Consider the following 26590-nt stretch of genomic DNA (forward strand, 5'->3'; position numbering starts at 1 on the left):
TATTTAAAAAAAAAATTTGAGGAAGGAATAATCTACCATAATCCATATGAATCTTTGCTTATGAATCTTTGCTTATGTTTGGAGTGGTTGCCGGCTGTATAATGGCTGTGATAACCTTTACTTGGCTAATTGCCTGTCACCTGCAGAGTGAAATGGTATGACAGCTGAGCAGTGAGAAGGGGGTGGAGTTTAAATTTTGTGGAAATGAATTCAGTCATACAGAGACCATGTTTCAGTTTGAGATAATGGAAAAATCAGCCCAGAATATGTAGTTGAGTACATTTGGTTTGGTTTTGAGTGAATTTTCAAAGATACAGTCTTTAAATCTCAGTATCTGTGCTATATTGCACAGTGATGTTAGAAGGAAAAGTAATAATGGCGTTTGGAGGACTTTCAATCTTAGAGCTAATTAATTTATGTTGTAGAGCCTTGATTTAATATGGAGATGTAAAAGCCTTTCCTTTTTCCTTGTTACATTATTTGCCAACCTATTGGCTACTTAAAACCAATATGTTTCTTTTAACTCCATGAATTTCAGCTTATGCTATTTTATACATCCTAAATAATTTAAGTAATTTCCTTCTCTTTCCACAGCATGTAGAGTCCATGAAGCACAGGAAAATAAAACTTCCTACTCATACCACCAGGAGGATCTCTTGAAAAGAGTCACCATAGGACTACAGGAGAGACTAATTTGTCTGAAGCATCATGTGTTGAAACAACGGAAGGCTACAACCTTTGCACTGGTTAGAAATAGAGTGATGATGTTTTTAATTCTTTGAGCTCCAGGACCCCAGGAGAGTGAGTTGAAACTCTGAAAATGCGGCCATGGACTGGTTCCTGGCGTTGGATCATGCTCATTCTTTTTGCCTGGGGGACCTTGCTATTTTATATAGGTGGTCACTTGGTACGAGATAATGACCACCCTGATCACTCTAGCCGAGAACTGTCCAAGATTTTGGCAAAGCTTGAACGCTTAAAACAGCAAAATGAAGACTTGAGGCGAATGGCTGAATCTCTCCGGTAGGTTCCAAGAAACTGGGAAGAATGGTGAAATATTGTACTTGGTTTTTAGGTGTAGGGCTTCATCCAGCTATTAAAAAAACACTTAATGATTTCTGTAAACTGCTATTTTTGCAAAAATTTAAATATCTTAGTAAGGTACTTTTTGTACTACTTCTCTATGTGGTTACCATAGAGAATTACTCTAGCACATCTTGTATTTACATATGAATTTTAGTATAGAAAAACCGTGCTATTCAATTTATGTACTTATATTTTGTTTCAAATTATCTTCAACATTTTGATAATTTTAATTAAGCTTTGTATGATTTGAATTAGTCCATATTAAAATGTTCATCATGGACTATAATAAACACACTGTAATAATTGAGAGACTAAGTTAGTCTAACTGTAACTTATGAAATGAAAAAAATTCATTCTTAAAACAACTGTATCTGGAATCTAGAGATTTATTATAGTTGCTACTTCTAGTTTATTAAAAAATGTGACAAATATCTGTTAGTCATCAACTTTGGGGAAAAACAAAGTTCTGTATTTTGGGGGTCAAGTGAACGAGGTGTTAAATAGATAATCTCTATATTTGTTTTCAAAGTTATTGAATTTAGAAGTTCTTTAGTATCTTCTCATTCCTCATACTTAAATGTGAAAGTGATTGTATAGTTAATGCTTGCTGTCTCTCAAGACAGCAGTCGAAGATTTGAGAAGATGAAAAATTGAGACTCATCTATAGGTGGTAATTGGCTCTAAGGGAAGTAGTGTAGAGAAAAAGAATACTAAGTCATTTCTTTTTTGAGAAACAAATAAACTGAGGAGTTGAAAGTGGAAGCGTTCTGTTGTGCATGGAGCCTTCAGAGTAATTGGAGAAAGAGAACTGAGAGAGTGATGCTGTGGAGGCTGAGGAGCCTTCTCCATTTCTACAGCCTTCTCCATTTCTACATTCTATGAGGAAATGTAGGTGGCAGCATCATCTACCCTTGGTGCCTCACTGCCCTTCACTCTTTACTTAGAACTCAGTTCTTTCCTTTTGTTTAGTTCCATAACTTTTCTTCACCCTGATATTATTTTTGATCTCTTTATGTTCTTTGGAAAGCTGGGATATGTGTTAAATGAGTTTTACAACAATGAATGAAACATCATCCCTATTATTTGTAGGAGTAGTACCAATCAGCAAAGTACAAAGTAATCAGGAATTAGAAAGCAGACAGATAGCTTTTTGAAATTTGTGTATCATTTTATTTCCTTGTTGAGAAGAGCCAGGGAGGATCATGGAAAGGATGGTCTTTCAGTAGAGTCTAACTCGTTTGTTATGGGAACCAAAGATTGATAATTAGAAGATGGTAACAATAGCTGTCATTTGTTGAGAGTTTATTTTGTGCCAAGTACTATGCCAAGGACTTTATATGGATTATCTCATTGAATTCGGCAACTTTTTGATGGAATGCTGGTTCTGATTTTATAACCATTTTACAGATAAGGAATCAACAGAATATTAAGTGATTTAATTTTTCCCAAGATTACAGTTTTCACAAATGATGGCACTTTGAATCCTGGCAGTTTGAGTGGACAGCCAGGGAACTGGTGGATTGTTTTGCCTCTCTGAATAGAGGGGCTTCCCTTGTGGCTCAGCTGGTAAAGAATCTGCCTGCAATGCGTGAAACTTGGGTTCCATCCCTGGGTTGGGAAGATACCCTGGAGAATGGAACAGCTACCCATTCCAGTATTCTGGCCTGGAGAATTCCATGGACTAACTGAGTGACTTGCACTTTCACTCTTGGGTAGAAACCAGTGAGAAGTAAATGATTCAGAAATCTCAACTAAACATCTCATGTAGCAAATCAGCAAGAGTAGTTAATTTTGGAGAATCCTTGTAGTAAGATCTTATTCTACATTATAGGAATTTTGCTCCTTGAAAAAAGAGTTGCCTCTTAATTTAGGCTTATAAAAAATTGCCAATTTTCCCCCTAATTTCAACTTAAGTACTGGTACTTCAGTTGGCTTATTTCTAACTGCCAGGCATTAGGTTGGCCAAAAAGTTTGTTCAGGATTTTCTTTAAGATGTCATGGAAACATCCTGAATGAACTTTTTGGCCAATCTAATATTTGTTTCTATTGCATGAAGGAAAACTTGCCTTAATATGAGTTATTCCTTCTGAAAAATAATCTTTGAGTTTCTTAAGTCACTTTCTTTGTAGTCTTTCATGTTTCTGAAGAATTAAGTTCTCAGCTTCTCAGATGTAGAGACAACTTCTAAGAGTATAGACATTTAATATGTCATGTTATAGAGCATATATACAATCTGAAAGCACAGATGGAGCAAATGAGCCTGTATAGACACACACAAATAATTTTAAGAAATGTAATTAATTAGGGAAGAAAACTTCCTCAGGCCTTTCCATCAACTTTATTGATAGGACCATTTGTGTTTTCTCCAAAGAGATTTTATTTTAAAGTCCCTGATACCAAAGGAAGAGCGGTAGAGGTGCTAGTGGGCATTGGTTTCTTTTTCTCCCTTTATTGTAATATTTCATACTCAGTTTTCTGTGTCGTTTTTTAATGAGAAAATATGTTCGGAAGGTAGACTGTGTAGAATTAATTCAGATGTCTATAAAGTTAGATTATTTTTTTGAGATATGGTATGTGGATTGGAATTAGAAAGTAACCCAGAAGCCTGCATGCGTGCATGCTCAGTCGTGTCAGACTGTTTGCAACTCTATGGACTGCATAGCCCACCAGGCTCCTTTGTCCGTGGGATTATCCCTGCAAGAATACTGGAGTAGGTTGCCATTTCCTCCTCCAGGGGATCTTCCTGACCCAGGTATCAAATCTGCATCTCCTGTGTCTCCTACATTGGCAGGCGGATTCTTTATCACTGGAACCACCTAATTCAGATGTCTTGTAAAGTTAGGTTATTTCTTTTAGATACAGTATATGGCTTGAAATTGGAAAGTAAGTCAGAAGTCTGATTTACTTAAACATTCAGGACAGTCATTTTTTAAAAGCAATTGCCCAGCCCTCTAGCTTGTGTTTGCTAATCTTATTGATAGGACTACAAATTAAGGAAAATAATTTGAAGATCATTACTCTGAGGGATACAAGTGTTTTAGATCAACCTGGGGAGGTTGCTGTATGTTGTTGTTTTCCAGTCGCTAAGTCATATCTGACTCTTTGCAAGCATGCCAGGCTCTTCTGTCTTCCACTGTCTCCCAGAGTTTGCTCAAATTCATGTCCATTGAATCAATAATGCTGTCCAACCATCTCATTTTCTGCCACCTGCTTCTCCTGTTGCCTTCAGTCTTTCTCAGCATCAGAGTCTTTTTCAATGACTTGGCGCTTCACATCAGGTAGCCAAAGTATTGAAACTTCATGTTCAGCATCAGTTCTTCCAGTGAATATTCAGGGTTTATTTCCTTTAGGATTGACTTGATTTGATCCCCTTGTAGTCCAAGGGACTCTCAAGAGTCTTCTCCAATACCATAGTTCAAAAGCATCATGCTGTGTGTATTTCTGTGTGTATCTATATGTATATTTAATTCTGAATTGTTGATGAATAATTCCTATATGGTAAAATTCACTCCTTTTAGCATAAATGTCTATGAATTTTGACAGATTCTTACAGTCATGTAACCAGCACCACAATCAAATTATAGAATTCTGTCTCACTCCAGAATTCTGTTGTTCCCTTTTGTAGTTAAAATTATATTCTACCTTCTGTCCCTGGCATCTACTGATCTGTTTTCTATTCTGTGTTTCTTTTCTGTTCCAAAATGTCATATAACTAGAATCATGCAGTAGGTAGCCTGTAAGTCTTTTCTTTTTCATTTAGCATGGTATATTTGAGATTCATCAGTGCTGCTTTGTGTACTGATAGTTCGTTTTTGAGCAGTATTCCATAGTATGTTTGTGTCAGTGTTGTTGTTGTCTTTAAATGCATTCACCAGTTGAAAGATGTTAATATTTCCATTTGCGGGGCTATTATGAATGATGCTGTTAAAAGCATTTGTCCTGAGTTTCTGCGTGTGAGTTTTTGTTTCTCTTGGGTAAATACCTGGGAGTGGAATTGCTGGGTCATGTGTAAGTGCATTTTAACTTTATATAAGAGGCTACCCAAATGTTCTCCAGAGTACTTGAACTATTTTTTATTTCCACCAGCAGTGCTTGAGAGTTACAGCTCTCTCCTTTGCTAGCACATGCTGTTGTCAGGTGTTTTTACTTTAGGTGTTTTAATAGATCTGTAGTGTCATCTCCTATAGTTTCAGTTTGCATTTCTGTAATGATTAATGACGGTGAGCATTTTTTTTATGTGCTTATTTCCTATTCATATATGTGCTTTGGTGAAGTATCTACTCAGATTTGTTGCTTATTTATAAATTGAGTTATTTGTTTTCTTATTGAATTCTTTTTAAAAACTGGGGTATCATATATAACAAAATGGATTATATATATATATGCATAGATATAAAATAAAAACATAGTAGCATTAACCAATAAACATTTATTTGCTTCTGATTATTCTGTTTCAGTTGGCCTCAGCTGGACTGGTCACTGATGTGGTTGTAGCCATCTGGTAGCTTCATTGTGACTGGGCAGTCTGATGACCTGACTCATGTTTGGTGATTAAGGGACCGTCAGCTGGTTCCCCTCTATCTGGCTTCTCTAGAAGGATAGCCCTGGTTTCTTACCTTGCAGTGTTCTAAGCAGGCAAAAGTAGAAACTGCAAATCCTGTTGAGGCCAAGCATGAACAGTTACACAGTATCACTTCTGCCACATTTTGTTAATCTTTGCAAGTCAAAGGGACTTTCCACATGCAGGGAATAGAAGTAGGAACTGCAAAGAATTTGTAGCCATTTTGACCCACAGTTCTCATCTCTAGATATAATGTTGAATAAATTGGGTCACATTGTAGTGGTCTTGAACAGCCAGAGTTTAGCCTTGGTTGATAGATAACAAGAAATCATAACTGGTTTTTCAGCAGAGGCGTATCACTGTGAAAATGGTTGAGGAAGATTTAGATTTTCAGGTAGATTCGGCCATGTACTTGACTGGAGTGAAATTAATTGGGAAATACAGTATTAATCTAGACGAGGTGTTGCTGACCTTAATTAATGATTGAATTGCATGGCTTTGGTACCAAGGTACATCTGCTTATTTTCCCATGTTTCCTCCATGCTTTTATCTGGCTTTCCCCAGTCATCCTTTTCTTACTTGTTGATTGCCAGCATCTTGAGTATACATGTAATATCCTTCTTTAAAAGCTTAGAAGTCATTGCTTTTTAGCATGCCACCCTACAGGAATGCCTTTTCAAATTTCATATTTGTCTTGTTTCAACTTTTACTAATGTGAAGTTGCTATCAGTTTACAGAATCTTTGCTTCTTAGGATTTGAACCTGCCATTCTGCCTCTCAGAGTAGAAATTAGCAGAAAACACCTGGAAAATTACTGAAACTTGTTCTGAAACTCCGTGAGCAGTGAACCTCATTGACAGATGTCAGAACTGGACAGAACTTGTAAAATTTAAGGAGTGCTTAATTGAAAGCTTTCCTCTTAATTCCTTATTCTAGTTCCATTTATTTTGGGGAGCATAATTTTAAAAATTCAGTGTGAATTTGTAGCCTTTTTTTTTTTTTTTTTTGGTCTAGGAAAGAAAAGATTTCTTCTGGAATTTAGACATTAGCTATAAGCTAAATTTTACATGAAGATATAATTAACTTATGATTATCTGTGTTTCTGAGCTACATGCTAGTCTCCTCAGTTGGATTAGAGCCAAATCATGAATCTTCCAGTGGAAAAATTTGTCTGATACAACAAAAGTATGAAACACTGCCATGGGTAGGAAGGAAACTGATGCAGTTTTTCGTAGGTCATACCTTACTTCAGTTTGCGAAACTGATATTAGAAATTGGAGATGCCTTTGTTCCTGCTGGTTGTTTAGAGGATTTGCTGTAGGCAACCTTCTCCATAAATGCTTGTCTCATTTGTAAAGAGTGTACTTGTATTGAGTCACTCAGTCGTGTATGACTCTTTGTGACCCCATAGACTGTAGCATGCCAGGCTTCCCTGTCTGTCAACCATCTCCCAGAATTTGCTCAAACTCATGTTCATCGAGTCGGTGATGCCATCCAACCACTCATCCTCTGTCATCCCCTTCTCCTCACGCCTTCAGTCTTTCCCAGCATCAGAGTCTTTTTCAATGAGTCAGCTTTATGCATCAGGTAGCCAAAGTATTGGAGCTTCAGCCTTAGCATCAGTCCCTTCCAATGAATAAAGGATTGATTTCCTTTAGGATTGACTGGTTTGATCTCCTTGCTGTCCAGGGGACTCTCAAGAGTCTTCTCCAGCACCACAGTCCCAAAGCATGAATTCTTAAGTGCTCATCCTTCTTTATGGTCCAACTTTCACATCCATACATGACTACTAGAAAAACCATAGATTTGACTATATGGACCTTTGTCAGAAAAGTGATGTCTCTGCTTTAGAATCTGCTGTCTAGGTTTGTCATAGCTTTTTTGCCAAGGAGCAAGGGTCTTTTCATTAGAAGAGCGTACTGATTCTATTCTTACAGCAAGTGAATAGATTGGAGTGTATAGAGCATCTAGCTATAACCTGCCCCCCACCTTTTTTTGTTAACTTTTATTTTTGCAGTCTTCCATCCATTATTCCTTGTGCTATCAAGAATGTCTTACTTTTCCATATGGAAAATATTCCTTTCCTATGTTAGAATATCTTAGTGAGATTTTTAGTCAATATTCCTAGTCTTCTCAGTCTAACAATCAGATGCTTTCTCCCTGGAATTTGTATTAACCTTTTCATATATAGCTGTATTAAATTTGCTAGTGGATTGTTTGCTATGTTAACAAGACATGCTTACCTGTAATATTTCCTTCTTACAGTGTCTTTAGGGTTTTAGTTTTAAGGTTATACAGAAAAATTTTATTCTCAGAAAGTGTTTGTATAAAATTGGAATCCATTCTATTTTATATCTTTGTTACAATTTCACCAGTGAAGCTGTCTGGGCCTGAAGTCTTTATTTTGGGTGAGTGGGGGGAGAAACATAGGTTGGTTTTCGTAGAGACAGGAGACATGTGGGAAGGCTTCAGATTCTAAAAAAAAAATTTGTTTTTCTTTTTTAATAGAAATTGGACCATGCATATTTTCTTTTTTTTTTAATGTCAGTTTTGGAAAATGGATTTTTCAAAAAGTGGTCCATTTTATCAAGATTTTCAAATGTATTAGCATAAAGCTGTTTATAATTCCTTTTTACTTTTCTACTTTATACCTATAATATCTGTAGTACTTTTTCCTTTTTCATTCTTGATTTGTTTATATTTTCCCCTTTTAACTTGCAAACAGTTTATTGATTTTATTTATTTTTTCAAAGAACTTCTCCTGGTTTTTTTCCCCCCTATTGTATGTTTGTATTTTGTTGATTTCTATTCTTAGTTTGTTTATTTCCTTCTTGTAGTATCTTTGGAGGTTTTTTTTCTTTCTTTCTTTCTGTTTAAAGCTTTTTCAGAAAGAATTTTTATATTATTGATTTTAAGCCTTGCTTTTTTCCTAACATATGCCTGGAGAGCTATAAATTTCACACTAATCAACTAATCACAGCTGTAGAGAGCACAGTTGCATCTTGACAATTCTGTCAGTGACTTACTTTAATTGATATTCAGTCAAAAATAGTTTCAAATTTCTTTTGTGATTTTTCTTTTTAACTTGCTAGGTATTTAGGACTGTATTTTAACCCACTGTCTGTTACAAAGTGCGCATTACGTTATTATAATTTTGATTTAAATTAATCATGAAGTGAAGTGAAGTTGCTCAGTCGTGTCCAATTCTTTGCGACTTCATGGACTGTAGCCTACCAGGCTCCTCCCTCCATGGGATTCTCCAGGCAAGAGTACTGGAGCGGGTTGCCATTCCCTTCTCCAGGGGATCGTCCCAACCCAGGGATCGAACCCCAGTCTCCTGCATTCCAGGCAGATGCTTTAACCTCTGAGCCACCAGGGAGCCCCAAATTAATCATATTGCTCTATAATTGACTACATATTTATTCTTTCTAATGTTGTTTACTCCTTCCTGCAGTTTATTTCTTCCATGCTGATCATTTCCCCTCAGTCTAGAGAATATCCTTTAGTATTTTTGGTAGTGCAAATATGATGGCAATAAATGTTTTTTTATTTTCTTTTTCTGAAAACTTTTAAAACATATGTTGTGTTGAGATAATGTTTGCTTGTATAGAATTTAATTTGGCACATTAGAATTTAATTTTTTTAGCACTTTTAACATGTCATTCTATTGTTTTCTAACTTACATAGTTTTTGTTGAGAAGTTAGCAGTTTTACTTGAAGTTTATCTTTTTCTTTGGCTACTTTTGTATTTTAATTTTTGTCTTGGTGTTATACAAGTTGACCATGATGCCCAGATATGACTTTGTTTTTATCTAGTTTGAAATTCACTGAGCTCAATTCTGAGATTTGATAAATCGTAGGTTTTAGAAAATCCTCAGCTATTACCTCTTTAAATACTGCTTCTGGACTATTCTTTCTCTTTTCTCTTGAAACTCCAATTATACGTGTTAGTACATTTCCTTTTACGGTGTTTCACATGCCTTTTATGTGTCTTTCACAATCTAATTTGTTTTTGTACTTGATTTTATGTGTTTTGTTTTGAACTGTCCTCCAATTTATTTAATCTGTCTTCTGCACTCATTCTGATGTTAAGCACACCCAATTAGTAATTTTTTATGTATTTTGATTCCAAAATATCTAGTTCATTCTTTTCTATGATTTCAAAATTCTTTGTAAATTTTCTATTTTTCATCAATATTGTCCATGTTTTTAAAATAATTTCTTTAAGTCATTATTCTAACATAGCTATTATATTGTCTACTAATACCTGGATGATATCTGGATTGTCTTTTCTTCATCTTTTCCTATTGATTATTGGTCAGATTTTTTTCCTCTTAACATGTCCAGGATTTTTTTTTTTTTCCTCGTTTTAAGAATACTGGTGTGGGTTGCCATTTCCCACTTCAGAGGATCTTTATTTTTGTTAGATAGTGTGACAAAATATTTTGAAAATATGTTGTCTAAAAGCAGTTTGGAAATTATGGAAACGTCCCTCTGATATGGATATATTATTTCTGGGACTATTATTTCATCTGGTACAATTAGGGATTGAGCTGGGTCATGGCTAAATTATGGTTTTAGTAATACTTAGTCCACTTCTTTTTCTTGCTTGTTGCTGCTGCTGGGTTGCTTCAATCGTGTCCAACTCTGTGCGACCCCAGAGACGGCAGCCCACCGGCTCCCCCATCCCTGGGATTCTCCAGGCAAGAACACTGGAGTGGGTTGCCATTTCCTTCTCCAGTGCATGAAAGTGAAAAGTGAAAGTGAAGTCACTCAGTCGTGGCCGACACTTAGCGACCTCATGGACTGCAGCCTACCAGGCTCCTCCGTCCATGGGATTTTCCAGGCAAGAGTACTGAAGTGGGCTGCCATTGCCTTAGGCGTAAATCTTTCATGCTTTTTAATTGAGGACTTGATGGATTTCTTTCAGGACTTAAATACGGTGGGAAATTTAGTCTGCCTTTTGGATGTGTTTAGTCTTTCTCATTTGCGTCTTAAACCATGTATCATATAAATATAACAAACACTGAAAAAAAAACCTATGACTTTAAGGTAGGTCTCAAATAGGACTTTGTCTTGTAATATCCAGGGCTGAAAAATTTTAGTCTGTCTTAAAATTTCTGTCTAGCATCCCATGACCATTGGTCAGCAAACACTGTCTTTCAACAACACAAGAGGTGATTTTACACATGGACATCACCAGAAGGTCAGTACTGAAATCAGATTGATTATATTCTTTGCAGCCGAAGATGAAGAAGCTCTTTACAGTCAGCAAAAACAAGACCTGGAACTGACTATGGCTCAGATCATCAGCTCCTTATTGCAAAATTCAGGCTCAAATTGAAGAAAGTAGGGAAAACCACTAATCTATTCAGCTATAACCTAAATCAAACCCCTAGTGATTATACAGTGGAAGTAATGAATGGATTCAAGGGACTAGATCTGATAAGAGTGCCTGAAAAACTATGGCCGGAGGTTCATAACATTGTACAGAAAGTGGTGACCAAAACGATCTCCAAGGAGAAGAAATGCAAGAAGACAAAGTGGTTGTCTTAGTAGGTCTTACAAAGAGCTGAGAAAAGAGACATGAATGGCAAAGGAGAAAGGGAAAGATATTCCCAACTGAATGCAGAGTCACAGAGAATAGCAAGGAGAGATAAGAAAGCTTTCTTAAGTGAATAATACAAAGAAATAGAGGAAAGCAATAGAATGGGAAAGACTAGAGATCTCTTCAAGAAAATTGGAGATACCAAGGGAACATTTCATGAAAAGATGGGCACAAAAAAGGACAGAAACTGCAAGGACCTATCTAACAAAAGCAGATGAGATTAAGAAGAGGTGGCAAGAATACATAGAACTATACAAAAAAGATTTTAAATGACCCAGATAACAACGATGGTATGATCACTCGTCTAAGCCAGACATCCTGTGATATGCAGTCAGTTGGGCCTTAGGAAGCATTACTACAAACAAAACTAGTGGAGATGATGGAATTCCAGCTGAGCTATTTCAAATCCTAAAAGATGATACTGTAAAAGTGCTACACTCAATATGCCAGCAAATTTGGAAAACTCAGCAGTGGCCACAGGACTGGATAAGGTCAGTTTTCATTCCAGTCCCAAAGAAAGACAATGCCAAAGAATGTTCAAATTATCATACAGTTGCATCCATTTCACATGCCAGCGAGATTATCCTCAAAATCCTTCAAGTTAGGCTTCAATTGTACGTGAACTGAGAACTTCCAGATGTATAAGCTGAGTTTAGAAAAGGCAGAAGAACCAAAAATCAAATTGCCAACATCCACTGGATCATAAAAAAAGCAAGGGAATTCCAAAAGAAAATCTACTTCTGCTTCATTGACTATGCTAAAGCCTTTGATTGTGTGAATCACAACGAACTGTGGAATATTCTTAATGAGATGGCATTACCAGACCACCTTACCTGCCTCCTGAGAATCCTGTATGCAGGACAAGAAGCAGTAGTTAGAACTGGACATGAAACAATGGACTGGTTGAAAATTGGGAAAGGAGTACGTCAAGACTGTATATTGTCACCCTGCTTATTTAACATATATGAAGAGTACATCATGTGAAATGCTGGGCTGGATGAATCACGAGCTGGAATCAAGATTACCAGGAGAAATATCAACAATCTCAAACATGCAGATGATACCACTTTAATGGTAGAAAGTGAAGAGGAACTAAAGAGCCTCTTGATAAAGGTGAGAGAGGAGAGTGAAAAAGCTGACCTAAAACTCAGCATTCACAAAACTAAGATTGTGGCATCTGGTTCTGTCACTTCATGGCAAATGGGGAAAATGTGGAAACAGTGTCAGATTTCATTTTCTTGGACTCTAGAATCAATGTGGACAGTGACTGCAGCCATGAATTAAAAGAGTGTTGCTCCTTGGAAGAATACCTATGACAACCTGCTACTGCTAAGTCACTTCAGTCGTGTCTGACTCTGTGCGACCCCATAGATGGCAGCCCACCAGGCTCCCCTGTCCCTGGGATTCTCCAGGCGAGAACACTGGAGTGGGTTGCCATTTCCTTCTAGACAGTGTGTTAAAAAGCAGAGACATTACTTTGCTGACAAAGGTCCATATAATCTAAAGCTATGATTTTTCCAGTAGTCATGCATATGTGAGAGTTGAACTGTAAAGGAGACTGAGCACTAAAAAATTGATGCTTTTGAACTGTGGTGTTGGAGAAGACTCTTGAGAGTCCCTTGGACTGCAAGGAGATCAAACCAGTCAATCCTAAATGAAATCAACCTGGAACATTCATTGGAACCACCTGCTGAAGCTGAAACTCCAGTACGTTAGCTACCTGATTCAAAGAGCTGACTCATTTGAAAAGACGCTGATGCTGGGAAAGATTGAGGGCAAGAGAAGAGAGCAACAGATGGTGAGATGGTTGGATGGCATCTCTGACTCAATGAACATGAATTTGAGTAACCTCGGGAGGTAGTGATTAGGTAGGGAAGCCTGGTGTGCTGCAGTTTGTGGGGTCGCAAAGAGTCGGACAAGACTTATTTACTGAACAACAACAAGCATCCCTTCAAATTAAGCTACTGTACCATGGACAAACTGGCTATAAATTTGTTGTTCCTATAGTTCCCAAAGTTTCAAAATCTTTTGTAGAATCTACACCTGTACCTCATGTCATAGCTAGAATCAGTAAGTGCTCCCTAGGTAAAAACATGGGCTAGTTATACAATGCTGTTCTCTGGACTGTTAGTTAATTTAATCCTGCATTTAAAAATACCTCTCTAGTGGCTTTAAATGGGTTATATTTTCAAGTTACTTGTTTTCAAATTATTTTTATTGTTTTTATTACAACAGGGTTTCCCTGGTTGCTCAGACAGTAAAGAATCTGCCTGCAGTGCAGACCTGGGTTTGATCTTGGGTTGGGAAGATCTCCAGGAAAAGGGAATGGCTACATACTCCAGTATTCTTGCCTGGAGAATTCCATGGATGGAGTCGTCTGTCGAGCCGACAGTCCATGAGTAGAGCAGGGTTTGCCATTAACTATTATATTCTACCTGAAACGAAAACTACCTAGATTGAAAATTGTTGGAATTCATTTATCTTAATACAGCTGCTATAAAGAGATTTCCATTAGTTCCTATATTTAGGTCCCTAGAGCTGTTCTGTTTCTTGCCCATTTTAAGGTCTGATTGTTCAGGTTTTCCTTGATTTATTTTTAATTTTTCCTCCCATTGTACCCCCTGTTGTGTGGTAAAGGAAAGTAGGATTTTGGGCAGGTTGGAAGTTGGTTTTTTTTTTTTTTTTTTTTTTTTACTAATATCAGTGATCTCTACTTCATTGACCAATATAGTGTATCTCTTAGGAGAAAGAGATCAAGATGAAATCTAGATAGATTGAGCTTGATGTGGTTTCTAAACCTATCCAGTAGAAGGTCGGAAAGTTAATCTAGAAGTCAGGAAAAAAGTCAGGATGAGAGAGAAAGATACCTGTGGGAATAATCTATATAGAAGTGATTGCCAGAAAATGTGTTGCACAAGGCAAAATTTGTGTGTTTATTTCAGGTAACCCACAGTCATCATAGGCTTGGAGAGAAGCAAGTGTGGGAATAGTTTTAAAGGAGATTTTAAAGCATATCTGGAAGAACTCCTTTCTATTAGTAGTTTGTCAATAAATAGCTCTTTAGCTAATGATAGTTGATAATTTAAAAAAACACATAATTTAAATACTTTTCTAGAACTCAGAATACTTGTTTCTCTTTAATAGACAGGAAAAAAATTCATATTAAATGTTTAGCATAACACATTAGATTTCATTAAATGTACATGTTCCTCAGAGTGACTGTTTACCCTGAGAAAATCAGTTGACTTCTTTTGGCCTAGAATACAAAAGTAGAGAAGGTTGATTGGGATAGATGATCATATTCAATAAATTTGTAAGTCTTTACAGAGACAAAATAATTGCATAATATACTAGGTCATGAAGGAGTATAGAATAGGTTTTGTTCCTTAGGATTTGGCTTTTATAACTGAATTATATGAATTTTTAAAAGATGATTTTTGCTTTTATATGTGGGAATTATATTTGCCCACCATGAGCTTTATTTAAAATACATAAATTTTAATTATTCATTGTAAGTACTCAGAAAGGCCTTTACGGAAGACTGCACCATTCTTTGAGAAAGGTGTCACATCAATAAAGATATTAAAATCCTAACTATTCATTGGAAAGACTGATGCTGAAGCTGAAACTCCAGTACTTTGGCCACGTGATGCGAAGAACTAATGCATTTGAAAAGACCCTGATGCTGGGAAAGATTGAAGGCAGGGGGAGAAGGGGATGACAGAGGATGAGATGGTTGGATGGCATCACTGACGTGATGGACATGAGTTTGAGCAAGCTCTGAAAGTTGGTGATGGACAAGGAAGCCTGGCATGCTATAGTCCATGGGGTCGCAAAGAGTCAGACACAACTGAGCAATTGAACTGAACTGAACTGACCATGAGCTTTATTTAAAATATAGAAATTTTAATTATTCATTATAACTACTCAGGCATTTAGGGAAGATTGGACTGTTCTTTGAGAAAGGTGTCACATGAATAAAGATATAAAAATCTTAAATAACCAAGATGAAGTTATTTAAACTTTGTGTGTTAGTTTTGTCATATAGACAAAGTGCTGCTGCTGCTAAGTTGCTTCAGTTGTGTCCGACTCTGTGCGACCCCATAGACAGCAGCCCACCAGGCTCCCCCATCCCTGGGATTCTCCAGGCAAGAACACTGGAGTGGATTGCCATTTCTTTCTCCAATGCATGAAGGTGAAAAGAGAAAGTGAAGTCTCTCAGTCATGTCTGACTCTTAGCGACCCCATGGACTGTAGCCTACCAGGCTCCTCTGTCCATGGGATTTTCCAGGCAAGAGTACTGGAGTGGGATGCCATTGCCTTCTCTGATAGACAAAGTGAGTGTGCATTAAATATTTTATGATGTTTGGATATTTGAATTTAGGGTCCTTGATTAAATGTTTTTTTAATCTTTTATTCTTTTATGTTAGTATTAATGAACTGATAATGGTTTCAAACACATATTACTGATAATTAAAGGTAAATAATAATACAAAATATGGCCATAGTGATTCATCAGTTTCAGTGTTACTTCATTTATAGATGATGCATAATCTGCTATAAACAGTGTACAGGGGAAAAAACTTTCCTGAGCTATTTCTCTCATTTTTTTTAGGTGTACTTTTATTTCACTGGGAAGTTTTTTTAATGTTTTTGAGATGTCATATTACCATTTTATAATTCACTTAGGTAAAATCATGAAACAAAGTGGTTGTTTAGCTTGATCAGGACTCTAGACAAAGCTGTCTGAAAGAGAATGAATGTAAAAAAGTCTTCAATGTATTTTAACTTACGAATTACAGTAGCTAGAAGGTGGTAGAGTGTAAAATGGCACACTATGCTTATCTTGTTGCTGGTTCAAATAGCATAAATTTGATCTTAATACAGTCTTTTTGTTCTTTTAAAATGTATGCAAATGTGATTGCTTGGCGGAGATAATTGTACATCAGAAATGCATAAGAGAGTATAATGTTTGGAGAGAAGCCGGGGTGCACTTAATAAATACAGAATACTGTATCTTCAATAAAGACAAAAAGAACACTCAAAAGTATAGTTTAATGTTAATTCTCATTTATATTCAATAAAACTTCAAAAATATTATCTGTTACCAAATGTTATGTACAGAAACTAAAATGACTTAGTCATTTTTCTGTAAGTCAGTGTCAGAAGTAAAAGCAGAATCTTCTGAGGATTTAGGAGTTTGTATCTAATTTTCAGTGCACTCCCTATTGGTCATTTTTTAATACCTTCTCATGTTCCTCTTCTGTTAAATATTATCTTCAGAACAATGTGTTTTATTAGCCTACAGATAATGAAAACTATCCTATTTATTATTACTATTATTTTTGATAATTGTTAAATGTGATCAAAGATGTCCATATACCAGTATTAGAGAACTGTCACATCTGTTAGTTATATAAATGCACCTGTGTAAGCTATAGTGATGGTGTTTCATGTTTATTGAACTTAAGTGTAGTAATAGTTTATAATTTGTGTAAAGAAATACAGATGGCACATTTGACACAGTTTGCTATGATCACAGTACTGCAGTGTTTAATGAGGGTCACAGAATCTGTGGGAAGAAACCACATACTGTAGGTTTAAGTTCTAAATTTATTTGGTCAACGATACATAAATTTTTTAGAAGTGGTATGACCATATGGAGTGGGAATAGATGTAACACATCTACATGTAGCTTCCCTTAGCCCTTTAGAATTCCTGGTAGAGTCATAAACTGCTACTGCAGTTGTCCACATTAGGTAATATCTTGCCATATCTGGGTTCATTTCTTGTTATGCTATAATAATCCTTATATTTGGGCCCAGTGTCACATTTTTTGGAAGACTGTACACAAACTATTTTTCATTTAAGGAGATATGTACAAACTGAGATTTATTAGTTTTTGAGCCAAACCTAGCATCAGTCCTTACTCTGATCCTTGAGAAGAATACAAAAGTCATTTCACTGTATCTCAATCATCAATGTACTTCTTAGCATTATGAATAGTACATTTCTCCACATACTGATAGTGGTATGTACTGTGCCTGTGCGTGCATGCATACACATACACACACACACACACGCGCGCGCGCGCATGCATAGAAGTTTGTTGATTTTTTTTTCTTTAGCGCTATTGGTAGCTTTCAAAAAGCAGAGGTCAGTGAGGAAGATAAAACTCTCCCCCATAATTTTGCTCTCTTTAATATGTTACAGTGTTGGCAAGACTCAGATCGAGTCCTGCCACACACAAATGTTTGTAAGTGGGTACAAAAACAGTCACAATCTGTTCTGTAACTTTGTCAGAGGGCATGCTCTTAGTCTTCTTTAGTTGTTTTTATAGTGTCTTTTGTGAAGGGCTCTCTTGAGGCCGTTGTGATAGTCGTTCTGATAACATGTTTTGGTGTACTTTCTGTTCAGATGTTAGAGAATGTCCGAATGAGCCCCTGGACAACATATGGTTTTGAAACCTAGTCCTAACATGTAATTCCAAAGGTTGTGATCTACTGGAGTTACTATGTTTGTACATGTTGTTCACAAAATTGTTCGCAAAATTCTTCTGCAACATTTCTAGGTTCCCATTTTCATATATATTGAATTAATTTTACCAGTAAAATAATATTTATAGTATCTGCTGCCAAGTTGCTTCAGTCGTGTCCAACTCTCTGCAACCCCTTAGATGGCAGCCCACCAGGCTCCACTGTCACTGGGATTCTCCAGGCAAGAACACTGGAGTGGGTTGCCCTTCCCTGGTGGCTCAGGATAAAGCGTCTGCCTACAATGCAGGAGACCCGAGTTTGATCCCTGGGTTGGGAAGATCTCCTGGAGAAGGAAATGGCAACCCACTCCAGTATTCTTGCCTGGAGAATCCCATGGACAGAGGAGCCTGGTGGGCTATAGTCCATGGGGTTGCAAAGAGTCGGACACGACTGAGCAACTTCAGTCACTCACCTACCTAATAACAAACTACCTTTGATTGTAAATGCATGACCTGACATGGATGTATGCTCAGTCATGTCCAACTCTGCAGCCCCATGGACTGTATAGCCTGCCAGACTACTCTGTCCATGGGATTTTCCAGGCAAGAATATTGGAGTGGGTTGCCATTTCCTTCTCCATGAGATCTTCCCAACCCAGGAATCAGAGCTGCGTCTCCTGCGTTGACAGGCAGGTTCGTTACCACTGCACCACCTGGGAAGCCCTTGATTAGAAGCAGAGCTGGCTAAGGAACTTTAATATCAATCACAGCCCTGGTAGTATGAACTTTTCCCCAGCTTTACTGACCTACAGTTGACACATATCATTGTGTAGATTTAAGATGTGCAGCGAGATGAGTTTTGGGGGAGTGGGAAAGGCTGCACTGGGTCCTAGTTGTTGAACGTGGGGTCTTTGTTGTGGCACACAGGCTTTTCCCTAGTTGTGGTGTGTGGGCTCAGTGGCTGTGTGCAGGCTTAATTGTCCCACGGCATGTGGGGTCTCAGTTTCCTGACCAGGGATTGAACTCACCTCCTCCGCATTGGAAGGTGAATTCTTAACCACTTGACCATCAGGGAAGTCCTCAGTGTGATGATTTGGTATATGTATATATTGTGAAATTTTTTTTTACCATAATTAGGTTAGTTACACATTCATCACCTCACAACATAGTTATCTTTTGTGTCTGTGTGTGTACTGTAAGATTTTCAAAATCTACTCTGTTAGCTCTCAGGTATACATATAATACAGTATTCTTAATCACAGCCATCATATTATACATTAGATCCCCAAAACTTACTCATCTTATAACTTGAAGTTGATTCTCTTTGATCACCTTCGTCCACTCCCTCACCGTCACTCCCCTATCCTTGATCCTGGAAACCACCAATATACTCTTTGTACTATGAGTTCAACTTTTTTAGAGTCTTTACATAAGTGAGATCATACAATATTTGTCTCTTTTTCTCTGATCTATTTGATCCTGGAGCCATGCTTTCAAGGCTCATCTGTGTTGTCACAAATAGTAGAATTTCCATATTTTATCATGGCTGAATAATATTTGATTGTATGTATATAAATCACATGTTCTTTATTCATTAATCTGTTGACAGACACTTAGGTTGGTTCCATGTCTTGGGTATTGTGAACAATGCTGTGGTGAACACGGGAATTCAGATATCTCTTGGTGATATTGGTTTCATGTTTTTGAGATGATAATTAGTGATGTTGAGCACTTTTTCATGTACTTGTCAATTTTTATGTGTTTTGAAAAATGTCTATTGAGTTTCTCTACCCATTTTTATTTATTTGTTTTCAATCTTAATTTTTTTTAATTATTTTTTTTAACACCAAAAGCATTTTGTATTGGGATATAGCCGATTAACAATGTGTGGTAGTTTCAAGTGAACAGGTATACTTATACATGTATCCATTCTCTCCCAAATCCCCCTCCCATCCAGGCTGGCATATAACATTGAGCAGAGTTCCATGTGCCTCTGCCCATTTTTAAATCAGATTCTTTTCATTTTTGTTATCGAGTTCATGAGTTTGTTATCTATTTTTGACTATTAACCCACTGCATATGGCTATCCCGTTTTCTAACACTATTTATTGAAGAAATTACCCTCTCCTCATTGAGTATTCTTGGCTCTCTTCTTAAATGTTAGTTGGCTGCATATTTAAGGGTTTATTTCTGGGCTCTTGATTCTTTTCCATTTATCTATGTGTCTGTTTTTATACAAACACATGCTGTGGGATAACTATAGCTTTGTAACATAGTTTGAAATCATGAAATGTAATGCCTCCCACTTTTTTTTTTCTTTCTTAGGTTAGCTTTGGCTGTTCAGGATATCTTGTGGTTCCGTACAACTTCTCAGGTTGTTTTTGCTACTTCTGTGGAAAATATCACTGACATTTTGATGGGTATTGCATTAAATCTTTAGATGTAATGTCCTTTCCATTTCTTTACTTTGAGCCTGTGTGTGTCCCTAAAACCGAAATGAGTCTCTTGTAGGCAGCATATATAGGTATATCGTAAGAATCTCAGGTTCAATTCTAGACCACCACAAGAAAGCAAATAATGCAGTAAAGCAATCACACAAATTTTTTGGTTTCCCAGTTATAAAGTTTATACTATATGGTGGTCCATTATATAATAGCATTATATCTAAAAAATATGTATATACCTTAATTTAAAAGTACTTTATTTCTAAAAACTCCTAACCATCATCAGAACCTTCAGCAAATTGTAATCTTTTTTGCCGGTAGAAAGTCTTCCCTCAATATTGATGGTTGCTGACTGATCAAGGTGGTGGTTGCGGAAGGTTGAGGTGACTGTGATAGTTTTAAAATAAAACAATAATGAAGTTTGTAGCATCTTCACCAGAAGTAGATTCCATCTCAGGAAACCACTCTCTTTACTCATTCATAAGAAGCAACTCCTCGTCCATTCAGGTTTTTCATGAGGTTGCAGCAGTTCAGTCACATCTTCAGGCTCCCCTTCTGATTGTAGTTCTCTTGCTATTTCTGCCACATCTGCAGGGACTTCTTCCATTGGAGTCTTGAACCCCTCAAAGTCATCCATGAAGATTTGAATCAGCTTTTTCCAGGCTTCTGTTGATGGTGATATTTTGACCTCTTCCCATGGACAGAGGAACCTGGAGGGCTATAGTCCATGGTTGCACAAGTCGGACACGACTTAGCGACTAAACCACCACCACCACCATGAATCATGAATGTTCTTAATGGCATCTAGAATGGCGAATCCTTTTCAGAAGGTTTTCAGTTGACTTTGCCCAGATCCCTCAGAGGAATCACTGTCTGTGGCATCCATAGCCCTACAAAATGTAATTCTTAAAGAGTAAAACTTTGTTAGCAGGCTTAAAAGAAACTTGAATCTAGTCATTCTGTATCTTTTGATTGAAGAATTCAGTATATTTACAATTAGAACAGTCATTGATATGTAAGGATTTACTAATGCCATCTTAATATCTGTATAGGCCAAAATATTGGAGAAGAACAGATACTCCCAACACATTATGTGAAGTCAGTAATACCCTGATATCAAAGCCAGATAAATGAAGCAAAGCAGGAAACTACTGACTGCTGTCTCTGATGAATGTGTAAAAATTCTCAACAACAACAAAGCATATCTTTAAGTATTTATTCCCTAATAAAGAGTGAGATATTTGCCTAATAAAGAGTGAACTCACTATTCCTAGAGTGTAAGTTTGAGCATACACCAGTATACACAAACACATACACCACATGTACTACGTACTGAGGTATTTTACTGACCAAATGGCATAGTTGTATAGAGACTGACTAGTAGCAATAGTCCTGTGTAAATTATGGTTTTTACCTTGTTTCTGTTATGTTTCTAATAGCATTTGTATACGCAGAACTTCTGTTTTACATCAGATGCATGTTTGCCTGATCTACTCATCTAAAATAAAAAGTTTTGCAGAAATCATAAATTATATACATTTTTTTAATGACCACTTTAGTTCCACTAGAGTATAAAATTGTTACACCTGTAGTTGTTTGTAAAGTGATTATCTGTAGTGAAGTAAGAAATCTTAAGTTACGTGAATAATTCTTCAGTTCAGTTCAGTTGCTCAGTTGTGTCTGACTCTTTGCGACCCCATGAACCACAGCACTCGAGGCCTCCCTGTCCATCACCAACTCCTGGGGTCCACCCAAACCTATGTCCATCGAGTCGGTGATGCCATCCAACCATCTCATCCCCTGACGTCCCCTTCTCCTCCTGCCCTCAGTCTTTTCCAGCATCAGGGTCTTTTCCAGTGAGTCAGCTCTTCACATCAGGTAGCCAAAGGATTGGAGTTTCAGCTTCAACATCAGTCCTTCCAATGAACACCTAGAACTGATCTCCTTTAGGATGGACTGGTTGGATCTCCTTGCAGTCCAAGGGACTCCCAAGAGTCTTCTCCAACACCACAGTTCAAAAGCATCAATTCTTCGGCGCTCAGCTTTCTTTCTAGTCCAACTCTCACATCCGTACATGACCACTGGAAAAACCGTAGCTTTGACTAGACAGACCTTTGTTGGCAAACTAATGTCTCTGTTTTTTAATATGCTGTCTAGGTTGGTCATAACTTTCCTTCCAAGGAGTAAGTATCTTTTAATTTCATGGCTGCAACCACCATCAGCAGTGATTCTGGAGCCTGGAAAAGTAAAGTCAGCCATTCTTACTAGTCTAGTAAGTGAAAACAAGCAAGTATTTGCTGAATTGAATTATGGATTATACTGTATATTAATGTGCAAAGATAAAACAGACTTAATTTAATAATAGTTTAAGCTTCTATATTTAGAGAACCAAACAAACTAAAAAGAGCATTTTGCTTTCAAGGTTCAAACCTGAAGAGAATGAAGTTTGTGTATATATTAAATATATCTATGCATGTCTAAATATCCATACATTCATACTCTTCTCCCCTGCCCTGAGTTACTAGACACTGTATTAAAAACATTAATAGACTGTTTTATATTAACCCTTTCCTTCCTTTGTAACTCCCTTAAAAAAGGGATTGTTTCATTCATCTCTGTATATTCTGCAGTATTGAGCATAGCACCTCCTTCACAGTAACTTTGAATATGTTTTTAGGAAAGCATTTATTCAGAGTTCTAATACCAAAATATTCCAGAGAAATTCGCTGTAAGGATTATTATGTTTTGTTTTGTTTTTTCACTAATTGTTCTACCTGTTCTTTATTTTTCTTTTGTTGAATCCAAACTGCTTCAAGACAAAATTCTTGAGACTAATTAGTTTGGGAAGCACCCTGACATTTTCTATGAATAATATTTGAAGTGTAGGAAAAAAGAATATGTATCTTTAATCAAAGTGTAAAAATTGACAAGAATTAATGGTAGCTATAGGAAGATGGGTGTTTAAAGTGTATACTATATAGGTGGCCATTTTGCCTCCCCTCTCTTTACTGAATTCTACCTTTCTCCTTTCCGCATATTCAGTCACTAGGAAAGAGTAGGCCTGGAGTTGTTTCTTTGACTTTAATTGCTAAGATTATTAATGGTGTTTAAAAACTTTATAAGACTATGATCTGTACTTCAGTTGATGACTGCTTTTGTTACTTTATAAATGAGAAACAAGATGGTTTACATGTTATGTTTAATGTAAAAGAAAAATTAAAAATAATTTCATACTCTGTATTCTCTTTAACAGAGTAATTAAAATTTTTTCATTGGGGTATAGTTGATTTACACTGTTGTATTAGTTTCAGGTATACAGCAAAGTGAATCTGTTTTACACACATACATACATCCACTCTTTTTAGATTCTTTTCCCACATAGGCCATTACAGAGTATTGAGTAGAATTCCTTGTGCTATATAGTAGGTCCTTATTAATTATCTATTTTTATATAGTAGTCTGTATATGCGGAGAAGGTGATGGCACCCCACTCCAGTACTCTTGCCTGGAAAATCCCATGGACGGAGGAGCCTGGTAGGCTGTAGTCCATGGGGTCGGTAGGAGTCGGACACAACTGAGTGACTTCATTTTCACTTTTCACTTTCATGCATTGGATAAGGAAATGGCAACCCACTCCAGTGTTCTTGCCTGGAGGATCCCAGGGATGGGGGAGCCTGGTGGGCTGCCGTCTATGGGGTCGCACAGAGTTGGACACGACTGAAGCAACTTAGCAGTAGCAGTAGCAATGTGTATATGTCAGTTCCAATCTTCCAATTTATCCCTCTCTTCCTCTCCTTACTCCCTGGTAACTGTAAGTTTATTTTCTACATCTGTAAGTCTGTTTCTGTTTTTGTAAATAAGTTCATTTGTAGCCTTTATTCTTTTAGATTCCACATTTATAAATGAGAAATGAATGCTTTGCATGTTATGTTTGAAAATGAAAGTGTTAGTTGCTCAGTTGTGTCTGATTCTTTGTGACCCCATGGACTGTAGCCCTCCAGACTCCTCTGACCATGGGATTTTCCAGGCAAGAATATTGGAGTGGGTTGCCATTTCCTTCTCCAGGGGATTTTTCCAAGCCAGTGATCAAACCTGGGTCTCCTGCATTGCAGGCAGATTTTTTATTGTCTGAGCCACCAGGGATGCCTTCTGAATGATGGAGCTCCAGTCCAGAATACTGGAGTGGGTAGCCATTCCCTTCTCCAGGGGATCTTCCCAACCCAGGGATTGAACCCAGCTCTCCCTCATTGCAGACGGATTCTTTATCAGCTCAGCCACCAGGGAAGCCCAAGAATACTGGAGTGGGTAACCTGTTCCTTCTCACAGATCTTCCCGACCCAGGAATCAAACCAGGGTAGATTTATAAATATAGATAAATATTGATTCCACATTTAGAAATGAGAAATGGATGCTTTGCATGTTTAGTGTTTAAAAAAAACTTGAAAATAATTCATACTCTGTAATTTTGTTCTTTAATAGAGCAGTTTTTTAATTTTTTTAATATATATTTATTTTAATTGGAGGTTAATTACTTTACAATATTGTATTGGTTTTGCCATACATGGACATGAATCCTCCACAGGTATACACGTGTTCCCCATCCTGAACCCCCCTCCCCCTCCCTCCCCGTACCATCCCTCTGGGTCGTCCCAGTGCATCAGCCCCAAGCATCCAGTATCATGCATTGAACCTGGACTGGCAATTTGTTTCATATATGATATTATATATGTTTCAATGCCATTCTCCCAAATCATCCCACCCTCTCCCTCTCCCACAGAGTACATAAGACTGTTCTGTACATCTGTGTCTCTCTTGCTGTCTCGCATACAGGGTTATTGTTACCATCTTTCTAAATTCCATATATGTGCGTTAGTACACTGTATTGGTGTTTTTCTTTCTGGCTTCCTTCACTCTGTATAATCGGCTCCAGTTTCGTCCACCTCATTAGAACTGATTCAAATGTATTCTTTTTAACGGCTGAGTAATACTGCATACTGTATAAGTACCACAGCTTTCTTATCCATTCGTCTGCTGATGGACATCTAGGTTGCTTCCATGTCCTGGCTATTATAAACAGTGCTGCGATGAACACTGGGGTACATGTGTCTCTTTCAATTCTGGTTTCCTCGGTGTGTATGCCCAGCAGTGGGATTGCTGGGTCATATGGCAGTTCTATTTCCAGTTTTTTAAGGGATCTCCACACTGTTCTCCATAGTGGCTGTACTAGTTTGCTTCCCACCAACAGTGTAAGAGGGTTCTCTTTTCTCCACACCCTCTCCAGCATTTATTGCTTGTAGGCTCTTGGATCGCAGCCATTCTGACTGGCATGAAATGGTACCTCATTGTGGTTTTGATTTGCATTTCTCTGATAATGAGTGATGTTGAGCATCTTTTCATGTGTTTGTTAGCCATCTGTATGTCTTCTTTGGAGAAATGTCTGTTTAGTTCTTTGGCCCATTTTTTGATTGGGTCATTTATTTTTCTGGAATTGAGCTGCAGGAGTTGCTTGTATATTTTTGAGATTAGTTGTTTGTCTGTTGCTTCATTCAATCAATGTAATACACCACATTAACAAATTGAAAAATAAAAGCCATATGATTATCTCAATAGATGAAGAGAAAGCCTTTGACAAAATTCAGCATCCATTTATGATTTAAAAAACTCTCCAGAAAGCAGGAACAGAAGGAACATACCTCAACATAATGAAAACTATATATGACAAACCCACAGCAAACATTATATTAAATGGTGAAAAATTGAAAGCATTTCCCCTAAAGTCAGGAACAAGACAAGGGTGCCCACTTTCACTACTACTATTCAACATAGTTTTGGAAGTTTTGGCCACAGCAGTCAGATCAGAAAAAGAAATAAAAGGAATCTAAATTGGAAAAGAAAAGGTAAAACTCTCACTGTTTGCAGATGACATGATCCTCTACATAGAAAACCCTAAAGACTCCACCAGAAAATTACTAGAGATAATCAATGAGTATAGTAAAGTTGCAGGATATAAAATCAACACACAGAAATCCCTTGCATTCCTATACACTAATAATGAGAAAATAGAGAAATTAAAGAAACAATTCCATTCACCATTGCAATGAAAAGAATAAAAAATACTTAGGAATATATCTACCTAAAGAAACTAAAGACCTATATATAGAAAACTATAAAACACTTGTGAAAGAAATCAAAGAAGACACTAATAGATGGAGAAATATACCATGTTCATGGATCGGAAGAATCAATCTGGTGAAAGTGAGTATACTACCCAAAGCAATCTATAGATTCAATGCAATCCCTATCAAGCTACCAACGGTATTTTTCAGAGCAGTTTTTTAAATATAAAATTTGGAAAGAGAAAAATCCTAGAATGGTTTATAACTAGACTTCTGTTTTCATGGAACACCCCATAGTAG

The 26590-nt window shown here is 37.0% G+C and overlaps 1 protein-coding gene across 16 annotated transcripts in view; it reads left to right on the plus strand.

Annotated features, from left to right (window-relative positions):
- The window catches only part of FUT8 (fucosyltransferase 8), a 315633-nt gene that overhangs the window by 148428 nt on the left and 140615 nt on the right, over nt 1–26590 (plus strand). For all 16 annotated transcript variants that reach the window (XM_042252625.1, XM_042252629.1, XM_042252628.1 and 13 more), the window contains one exon: nt 595–1023. In XM_042252625.1, the coding sequence (XP_042108559.1) occupies nt 821–1023 (203 nt within the window). In that variant the 5' untranslated portion in view covers nt 595–820. The remainder of the gene's footprint in view (nt 1–594; nt 1024–26590) is intronic.

Source organism: Ovis aries, chromosome 7 (assembly GCF_016772045.2).
Source record: "Ovis aries strain OAR_USU_Benz2616 breed Rambouillet chromosome 7, ARS-UI_Ramb_v3.0, whole genome shotgun sequence".
NCBI lineage: Eukaryota > Metazoa > Chordata > Mammalia > Artiodactyla > Bovidae > Ovis > Ovis aries.